The sequence below is a fragment of the Microtus ochrogaster genome, chromosome 7, assembly GCF_000317375.1.
Source record: "Microtus ochrogaster isolate Prairie Vole_2 chromosome 7, MicOch1.0, whole genome shotgun sequence".
Classification (NCBI taxonomy): domain Eukaryota; kingdom Metazoa; phylum Chordata; class Mammalia; order Rodentia; family Cricetidae; genus Microtus; species Microtus ochrogaster.
Genome location: NC_022014.1, coordinates 62,488,269 through 62,499,292, shown reverse-complemented (window position 1 = coordinate 62,499,292; position 11,024 = coordinate 62,488,269). Strand labels below are relative to the sequence as shown.

Sequence of the window (11,024 nt, the reverse complement as noted above, 5' to 3'; positions counted from 1 at the left end):
TCTCTCTCTCTCTCTCTCTCTCTCTCTCTCTCTCAGTCCAGGCTGGCCTCAAACTCACAGAGATCTGCCTGCCTCTCCCTCCTAAGTGTTGGGATTAAAGGTGTGCGCTACCATCTCCCGGTTTATATGATGTGTTAGATTTTATTTATTACTGAAGATAGCACACATCCTTTTTTGTTTGCCTGCAGTGCTGGACATCAAATCCAGTGCTGTGTGGATGCTAGGCAAGCTGTCTGTCACTGAGCAATAGCCCCAGTCTTCGGCTTTTTTTTTTTCTTTTAAGTTTGTTTTGCTTTATGTGCATGGGACATTTTAACTTCCAGCACATGTACCCTTTAGTAGCCATTGGATCCTAAGGTTGTGAACCTCCATATGGGTACTGGCAATTGAACATAGTTCCTCTGTAACAGTAGCAGGGCTGGGGAGGTGGGGGAGTGTAGCAACACCTAGAGCCATCTTCATGCTTGAGAGAGAATACTCTGTTTCTTTCTTGTGTTTCGGGTGCTCTACACAGTTGGAGAAACTTCTTTAGCAAATCAGCTGTAGACATGATGCCTGAAAGTATAGTCTTTTTAAAAAGTTAAATACAAAGGAATGGGTTTCATTATGCCATCTTCATCAACTATGTCATTATATTTTGTTGTTTGTTCTTCTCTCCACTGTCCTTTTCTGTGCCCACTCTTCTCTGTGACTGGCTCTCTTTCTTTGGATAATATCCTGTTTTTGTGTTCAAGATTGGGTTTTTCTGTGTTACCCTGGCTCTCCTCACTGGTCCTGAATTCAGAGAGATCTGTGTGCCTCTGTGAGCCTCTGCCTCCCAAGTGCTGAGATTAAAGATGGGTACCACCATGCCCAGATATGTACCATACTTTATCCATTGATGGACATGTAAGCTGGTATCATTTACTGGCTGTTGTGTAGGAATGATCCAGTATACTTAAGTATCTTTGGATCATGTGGTCACTTTAGTTTTTTTGTCTTTTTGAGGAACTTCTATACTGATTTTTATCATAGGAGCCTCTATATTGCTGTACAGTAAATATACTGCATATGTATATCTATATGTATATAGATATACATGGTTGTACCGGAATTGAATTAGCCTTCATTTCCTCATATCCTTGCCTGCATTTGTTGCATTTGTTACTTTTTTTTAAGGTAGCCATTTTGATTAGAGTGAGATAAGAGTCTCAAGTTTGCATTTCCTTGATTGCTAAGAAAGTTTACCCTGTCATCTATTTGCTTTCTGATTTAGCCACATCTTCCTTAAGAAAAAAAAAAGTCAAACTCATGCTTTGTGGTCATTCATACTATATCAGAGGGAGCAGAGGGCCATTTATTCCTCATCATATGGTGTTTCTTGAAATTTGAAGGGAATTTTTCTGATTATTCTATCCAAATTATGGCTTGATTTTACTCTTCCAAATCACTGCCTCTCCTCTATTGTTTTTTTTAAATTTGTTACTTGTACATTTCCATATCTGAAATTATGTATTTATTAATGGAGTCTTTTCTCTGCTAGAATGTAAGCTCTACAAGGGCAAGGACTTTTTGCTGCTGTGCCTCTCTTTAACACAAGCACAAGGTGTACAGGTAGATGCACACCTGGAGTCATCCTGTGCACATTGTAGAATGCACATGTTTGGATGAATCAAATGATAGTGTGTCTAGAGCACCTTGTTCTTTCCAGGTTGGATTTTCTTACTTATTGTAGAAATGTGGTGATATGAGTATTTTTTATATTAGAAAATTTAGGAATGTGTTTTTTATGGATACATTATATTCATAAGATCTAAGAATTCTAGCCATAGCTTTAAATATATGTCTTGACTGCTTAAGCTTATAACATTTAACCTCAAAATCTATTACACAATTACTTGACATTTTTCTCATTGAATACAAATGAGAAGAAGAAGAATGTAGAAAAACAGCATGCAGAGTAGAGTGGTGCTAGGTCATGATTATATAGGACATGACTTGTTTCTGCTTCTACCAATTCCTGGTCTCCCTTTCCCCTCAACCATAGATAAGGGGGAAAAAATTGAAGAAAGGTTTACTCTTGATAAAACAAATTTAAATATTTATTTTGTGGAATTGATAATGTAGCATTGAACAAACGTTTGACCACTCTGTCACTAACTTACATGGATCAAATGATTCATCATTGGTTCCTTTAGAATTGTGGATATCTGACTTGGTAGCTGGTATTGCTCTGAAATATAGTCCTAAGGACTTCAGTAGTACCTGGTATTTATACTTTTCAGAAGAGCATTATCTCATTGTAGAAAGTGCTAAGTCTAGTTAGAGACAGATGGTGCTCCTTTTTGAAATAAGTTTATGATTCACTATTATGTTTTTTGATGGCATCTCAAATCTTTTTTTTTTTTAATGCGAATAATGTTGAGACAGATTCTCTACTATGTAGCTCTGGCTGGCTGGCCTGGAACTCACTATATAGACCAGGTTTGTTCTGAACTCACAGGCATCTGCCTGCCTCTGCCTCTGAGAGTGCTGGGACTAACAGCTTAGGTTACATGCCTTGCCCTTTAACAATGTCTTTTTGTAGGAACATCAGAAATCCCCCCCCCCATTTATGTATTTATTTGGTTTCTTGAGACAGGGTTTCTCTTTATAGTTTTTTTTTCCCCCCATGACAGGGTTTCTCCATAGATTTTTGGTTCCTGTCCTGGAACTAGCTCTTGTAGACCAGGCTGGCTTCGAACTCACAGAGATCCGCCTGCCTCTGCCTCCCAAGTGCTGGGATTAAAGGCGTGCGCCACCACCGCCCGGCTCTCTTTATAGTTTTAGCTGTCCTGGAATTCGTTCTGTAGACCAGATTAACCTTGGGCTCAGAGAGATCCTTCTGCCTCTGCCTCCCAAGTACTAGGATTAAAGATGTGTGCCAACATGCCTATTTAGAGATTTTTTTAATAGAGTATATATAGGGAGTTGTCTCAGTGAATAAGAACACTATGTCACAAGCAGGTCTTAAGTTCCCAGCACTGATATTAGAAAGCCAGGGTCTGTGGCTATGTGCCCACGTATAACCCCATAGCTTTTAGAGGCAGAGATAGGAAGATTGCTGGGGCTTGCTGGCTACCAGCCTAGGTCCAGGTTGAGTGGGAGATTCTTTTTCAAGGGAACAAGGTAGAGAGAGTGATAAAACAGATACCTGGCATCCTCACATGAACTTGCCAGCCAACAAGCTGCCCCCCCCTTTCCTTTTTGGTTGTTGTATTTGGAAAGTAGATCAGTTTAAACGATTTCATTCTTTCTTTTCTTCTTTTTTATTTTTGAGACAGGGTTTGTCTGTGTATCCCTGGCTGTACTGGTACTTGCTCTGTAGATCAGGCTGGCCTTGAACTTAAGTGATCCCTCTGTCTCCCAAGTGCTGGGAATAAAGGCATGCAGTTTGGACATGTTTTAAACAGCTCAGACTGCAAATTATTTGTCTTCGTTAGGAAGTTAGAAGCAGCAAGAATGGGAAGAAATATGGATGTTTATAAAGTGATTTTTCAAAATAGAAGTGCCTTGAAACAACAACTGATAAACTTAAAGATCTTGGTAAATTGTTAAGGTATGGCTAAAAATAACAGCATGTCCTTATAAAGGAAAGGGAATCTGTATATGGTCATAGAGAATCTCTAAATATAAACTTTAGATCTGAGGTATATGCATAAATACAGGATCTTATGCTTTGTGGTTTGGTCACTAACTAGATGATATGAACAGTACCTGTTTCCCTGAAGGAGAGGGATTGGCATACTGTTCATCTGCCCTTCTGACCCTGATGACTTAATTATGCATATAAGACATGGACACTACAGAAATATGATTTCAGTTTGAAATGCCAGCAATTTGTACATGTGTCTTAAGCTGTTAGTAAATCAGTGAGGTATAGGTGGCACAGGGCAGGAATGCATCTGAAGAATTTCTTTATGTGTGTTGCCTTTTATAGGTCTTTGCCTTCATGGATAATTGCCAGTTAGAGGAGAAGCTTAGAGCTTCTGTTTTCCATTCGGTATAAAGAAATGTTTTACACTGTTGGTGCTTCAAGTATGGTACTGTGCCGCATGAGTGGATAAATGACGTCTGTGGATGAGCTCAGTTGGTACTTAGCATGCATGAAGCTGGGCTCAATCCCCAGTACTGTACTGAAAAAGTCAGTTGTAGTGATGCATAATCTTTTTTTCTTTTTTGCAACATGGTTTTTCTGTAGCTCTGGAGTCTGTCCTGGAACTCACTCCATAGACCAGGCTAGCCTTGAGCTCACAGAGATCCACCTGTCTCTGCCTCCTGAATGTTGCGATTAAAGGCGAGTGCCACCACAGCCTAGTTTACATGTATAATCTTAACACTTGGGAAGGAGGTGGTTGTTGGTCATCCTTGAGTACATAGGCAATTAGAGCCTAATCTTGGTTCCATGGGATGCCACCCTCCCCCCCCAAAAGAAAGAAAAATGAATAAGTGAGAGAAACATTTCTCTTTATATACTATGGTGTTGTTTTGTTTTAATTGGGTATCAGTTCTGTCTGGTACTGGAGTTACAGATGATTGTGAGATGTCTTGTGGGGATTAAATCTGTGTCCTCTGGGAGGAGAGCCGGTGCTCTTAACAGCTGAGCCGTTGCTCAAGCCCCGATATTCTACAGTTTTAATAGTTCTGGCTGCCTGACTAGTACAGAGGAATATAGTTCATTATTGCTCAGTAAAACTATTCTTAGACTTTTATGTGTAATAGTTAATGAAAACTTTTTCATGAGCTGTATAAAATATGATTCCTTCTCTAGTTTGTGAGAATTTGCTAGGAGGAAGGGACAGTTGGGGATGCAGTATAGCATATCCCATATGCAAAGAACATACTTCTGTGGCAAATATCTCTATAGTCTTCCTCGTTATTTTTATTTTGTTAGTTATGGTAGAATCTGTTTTAAGATGTGGGTTTAAATAGTTTAGTTTTTTTGTGACTAGGAGAGTTCGTTGGTTTTGAACCTGGTTGCCTTTTGTCTCCTAAGTGCTAGTAGTTCACATGTGCTCTACCACATCTGCCTACGAATTGAAAAGTAAAATTAAGGTGCACACCTTAATCCTAGCACTCGAGTTGTAGAGTGCCAACCCTGTCTATATGGAAGTTCCAGGACAGCCAGAACTACATAGAAAGGCCTGTCTTAAAACAGACTAACAAAAAAGATTTATTTTTTTGTGTTTGTTGTTTCAAGACAGGGTTCCTCTGCGTTGCTCTGGGTGTCCTGGAACTAACTCACTCTGTAGACCTGACTTGTCTCAAACTCTGAGATCTGCCTGCCTCTGCCTCCCAGTGATGGGATTAAAGGCGTGCGCCACCACTCCCCCCTCCCGCCTCCCCAAAAAAGTTTGGAAAATTCCTGCCAAGAAACATAGTTGTTTTAATATTCTTTCAAGGGTTTAGCATGTTTTAATGGAATTTGTGGATGCTTTAAACAACCTGCTTTTTATTTAGATGCTGTTTCTGAACACTGAGGGAAGAAAACCACTTGAACCTAGCTCTTTACATTTTGTTTCATAGTTAGGATACATTAGAATGTCTTGGTTATATTCATCAGTAGAACTCCTATGTTATATTAGAACCACCAGATATTTACTGTATGTATATAGTTACAAAATTCATTATTTGATCTTTGAAAGGTAGTTTTGAATGTCTTTGTTTCATAGAAAGAAACCTCTGATGAAATAAATTTGTTTTGACTGTACTCAAATCTTTTAAGAATTCTGTTTGCTTGTTTTTTTAATGCAATAAAGTCATACTTTTGACAGCTCAAGGATTGCTTCTGAATATGGAGATGGTACTCAGGATAGTACCAGTTAAAGAAATTGGGAGGATTTAGAGATAATTCAGTTTTTCTGTTTTTAACATTTCCTTCTATAGCTTTTCTCCTATAATTGTCAATGCATATTGTCAAACCTTGTCTGGATGAATTCTTTTGAATAAAGCATAAAAGTATATGTTAGGCTGGGCGGTGGTGGCGCACGCCTGTAATCCCAGCACTCGGGAGGCAGAGGCAGACGGATCTCTGTGAGTTCGAGGCCAGCCTGGTCTACCAAGGGAGTTCCAGGACAGGCTCCAAAGCTACAGAGAAACCCTGTCTCGAAAAAAAACCAAAAAAAAAAAAAAAAAAAGTAAATGTTAGGTTTTATGTGAATATATATCCAAAGAGTGTGCTGTTTTCTTAGTAAAAGGAAGGAGTTGCAATTAATGAAAACTATAAAGGCAATTTATTTTGTAGTTTGGGCTTTTCAGTGCTGCCTGTTATTACTATAGATACCTGATCTTCCAGCTTGTGTTTAGCAACATGTGAAAGTTAGGAAAGGAGAGGTGTTATTTATTTTCATAAAAGCTTTTGTATACTATGTATTTGGATAGAGACATGATAATTTGTTTGAATCTGGTCCTTTAGAAGTTATACTTTTATTAAGATTTTAATATAGACTAATGTACAGTGTCATTTTATATATTAACTTTATTGTGACTTGATATTAATGACTACATTTAACATCTTTGCATATGCCAGTGTCCCCAAGATCACTTCAATAAAAGAACAAAAGTTATCTTTTGACAGCATACTTGGTTTACTCTTTTTTTTTTTATTTTTAGTAGAACTCTGTGCAGTAGGTTCATTCTTTTAATAATGTTTAACTGCACACTAGTTTAATTATTATGTGTTAAACAATTTTGGCAGTTTTTATGCTTCTGCCAGAAGATGGCCTAATATGAAAGAGATGATTTATTCACCTTCAGAGATTTGTAGTATCACTTAGTCTAGATGTTGGGGAGTTTAATACTTTACCATTTAAGTAGGTGTTGGAAGATAAATAGTTTAGTGTTAAGTTTTTCATCTCTATTTTTGCCATGGCAAACTATTTGTTGCCACGTAATTCTAATCACTTAGAGACTGCCCCTATATCCTTTCATAGAAGGTTATTTTTAGTAAAAAAAAAAACACAGAAAAGTACTGTATTACAAATATTCATATTAGTGTATTGTTTTCAGCCCAAGTTATTAAAGATTTGATGTGATAAGGGGGAGTTATTTTTTAGAAAAAAATCTCATAGGTTTATAGAAAGAACTAGTCTAATGAGTAATTAATATATCCATTGACATTTGTGACTAGTTTGTTTCTAGGAAGCTTGGAATGTTAGCTTTGGGGATTAGTCTAGTATGTGTTTAGTATATGCTTTAGTATATACTTGAGCATCTGCTAAAACATTTAGCAAATATTGGATTTTATTTTGATGGCCTCTGTTTCACTCTGTAAGGAACCAAGTAGAGCTAGTGTTGGGCATTAATATATTAGGGTTTGATGTTATTTTATAGTCTGGGTAATAACTTACTGCTCGTTCAGAACTGATAACCAGTGGCATCTGTACTTGTTTTTCCTTTTGTGTGTGTTGAGGTGCATATTGAGATGGAATCTCATTTTGTAGCTTAGCTGCACCTGAGTGCTAGGATTTCCTGCGTAATCATGCCTGGGTCAATGCTTTCTAATGTATAAAGAATGGCTTATTTTACAGTACAGGATATTCTATTTTAGGATTATTAATGCCAACTAGTTTTTTTCTGTTTTTTACATTTCGTTTATTATTAAATGTTTAACTACCTGTCTTGTTTCTTGACACCCAGTGTTAGAGATGATTTAGTGTGCAAAAAAAAGATCACAGATGTGGTGGGGCTTTTATTCCAATGAGAATGATAGTTATGAAGGTGTGATGAATTATATAATATGGTGGAAGATAAGTGCCACCGGAGGGACTGGGTACAGAGCAGGGCCAGAAGCATTAGTAGCATAATGCAATTTTAAATACAGTGGTCATTATAAGGATCAGAGAAGGTGACATTTCCACGGAATTGAAGGAAGTCAAGGGAACAAACTGACAAATGTTGCAGACAAGGGAGCAGTCAGGACTGTGTCTGTCCTATGTAAGGAGCATTAAGGATGACCCTGGACAGGGAGGTAGGATGAGAGGGGACGTGGAGTAGAAGCAGATGAAGCTTAGAATTTGGTGTTGTACTCAGAATGAAGTAGTTTTGCAGAAATGGATGCCATTTTTCTGACAGCTTGAGGACTTGAGGTTTGTAAACCCAAGAGAACAGGAAATTGGAAGTATTGAAGTGCCTTATTTTCATGTTAGTGATTTTGTATTCACACACACTGGTCTGGAATATATACTTTAAAGAGTTTGCACTGTGTCGTGCATCTTGTTGCTGCACTCTCTTAACCGTAAAATCTAAGGCTTAGATTTCTTTGATTTGTTAGTTTCTGCTTCTTTGTCTTTTGAGTTTCTCTGCTGTCTTTTCTTATTTTGTATGCTTTTATTGTTTTCCTAGAATGGTAGTGGAAACATGCATTCTTTGTAGTTAGTGTTGAACCAGGAGACTAATATACAGATTTATCTTCCAGTGCAGCTGGAGGAAAACTGAGTGTTTGGCACAGTGCTTTTATTTTCTTTGTTGACCTCATTATTAATGGACAAGGCCTTTAAAACTTCAAATTTAAGATGTATTTATTCATGGCAATAAAAAAAGGATAATTACTTTTCTTGTACAAATTATATGAAAATATCTTGGCCCTTTTTTATATTTACGAATCCTTCACTGTATCAGGCTTTGAACAAGTCACTTGGAGTTTAGTTCCATTGCTCTGTTGTTAAAATTGAAATAATTACATGACCTTATTTTCATTTATAAAATTAGAAAATGTAGGGTAAATGCAAGTAATTCTAAAAGCTTTATAATAGTTGTTTTAGACTTTTCAAATACTGTTTTGGATAACATATTGATTTTCTAATTTTTCTAATTTTGTGCAGGTTAATGGTGCAGTGTAAGAAACCTTTAAAAGTTTCTGATGAAATAGTACAGCAATATCAAATTAAAAATCAGTATCTTTCAGCAATAGCATCTGATGTAGAACAAGAACCTAAAATTGATCCATATGCATTTGTTGAAGGAGATGAAGAATTCATTTTTACTGATAAGAAAGATAGACAAAATAGTGAGAGAGAAACTGGGAAGAAACACAAGGTGAGTAGGAGAGATCCTATCCTACCATGTGCATACTGTCATGCACTTATGGACACATGGTGCTACATTCCTTTCTTTGTTTTTGGTGGTGCTGGTTACTGAACTAGGCAAGCACTCTTATCACTGAGCTGTATCCCTGTCCCCACTCATTTTTCTTTTAGAATAGAAAGATGAATCATCTTTATGTAGATATATATGTGCACTACCATAAGTAAATCAGGGATATGATACACTTTTGGTTATTTTCTGATGATGAAAAGATTTGTTTGTTGTTACATTTTCAAATTGGATACAGAGTATATTAACTTTGATCAAAATTAGAATTAGAATATTTAGGGACACTATTTTGATACCAGGTTAAATAAATGGAGGGTATTTTTGAGTATGTGATTTAGGAAAATTACCTTCTCCTTAAAAGCAAAAACTTTATAAAAGGTGAGGAAAATTCTCAACTGTGGCTGGAGAGATGGCTCAGTAGGTCAAGATGCCTATTACCTCGCCTGAGAATCTGAATTCAGTCCCTGGGTCCTACATGATGGAAATAGACATCTTCATGTTGTTCTTTGAGCTCTACACTTACGGTGTGGCATACACACATGGTGGCACACACAGACAAATAAAATGTAACTAAAATATGCGTATGACTAAAGTTTTAGATTACATACTAAATGATCTGTTAGGTAAAAATAACTATCAGATAGGATTTTGTAGTTAATATTAAATATAAACATTGAGAATTAAATTTTTTAAATGGTCCAATAATGTTTACTATAAAACAGTTAATCTCACAGAGTTTTACTTAGCTGTACTATGTGCCAGATAAGTTTTGTCCTTTTATACATATGAAACCAGTAATCTCTGGGAAGGGTATACCCACAATTCAAAGTTAGCAGACTTGGGAAATTTATAGTATGTCTAAGTTCCTGCTGCCACTCTCAGGCATGATTCTTGGGACAGATTCTGTAGCATCCCTGTGAATTAAATATATCTGTAAGATGAACACACTGATTGTTTACTGTAGTATTATTCATAGTTGAGTTTGTTGGCATACACTTTTAGTCTTAATAGTCAAGAGACTGAGGCAGAAGGATCTCTCCAAGTCTGAGACCATCCTGGCCTACATGGCAAGTTTCTGGCCAGCCAGGACCACATAGTGAGATCCTGTGTCAAAACAAATGAAAAACCCAAACCAAACTAAACAGTAGAAAAGAGTGACAAGCCAAGTGTAGTAATGTATGCTTTTTAGTCTAGTACATGGGAAACTGAGGCAGAAAGATGGCAAATATGAGGCCAACCTGATATACATCAATGAAAGACATTGTTTCAAAAGTAACTCCCTGACTCCAAAGCAACAAAAGAATTAGTGTTAATGTATATAATGGGTTTAAGAGAATGCTTGACACATAGCTACTTTAAGAATCATTAGATTTTTTTTTGTTGGTAAAATATATATTATAGCCTAATATTATATTAATAATATATATTATTTTCAGGTGGAAGATGGGACATCTACTGTTACAGTGTTATCACATGAAGAAGATGCTATGTCATTATTTAGTCCCTCTAAGCAAGGTAAAACTTGTTTTCTAATCGTGACTTTTGCATTCACTCCAGTGCAGATTTGAAATATAGGTAATGAAAATACTCATCTGGGTCTGGTGAGATGCTCAGTGGGTAAAGACATCTACTAACTACCTAGGCTGCTGAGACTCTGTTGGATTATTTGGGATGGTTAGATTTATAGTTTTTTGTTTTGCTTTTCCTTGTGACACAGGGGTTGTCTATGTAACAGCCCTGGCTGTCCTGGAAATCACTCTGTAGACCAGACTGGCCTAGAACTCAGGCTCAAGATATGCTTGCTTTTGACTCGTAAAGGCTAGGATTAAGCCGGGCGGTGGTGGCGCACGCCTTTAATCCCAGCACTCGGGAGGCAGAGGCAGGCGGATCTCTGTGAGTTCGAGGCCAGCCTG

The 11,024-nt window shown here is 37.2% G+C and overlaps 1 protein-coding gene across 1 annotated transcript in view; it reads left to right on the top strand.

Moving 5' to 3' along the window:
- Window positions 1–11,024, top strand: part of Med13 (mediator complex subunit 13) — an 88,388-nt gene that overhangs the window by 37,506 nt on the left and 39,858 nt on the right. Inside the window, exons 9-10 of the mRNA XM_013347545.2 lie at window positions 8,841–9,054; window positions 10,548–10,626. Of these exons, the coding sequence (XP_013202999.1) occupies window positions 8,841–9,054; window positions 10,548–10,626 (293 nt within the window). The remainder of the gene's footprint in view (window positions 1–8,840; window positions 9,055–10,547; window positions 10,627–11,024) is intronic.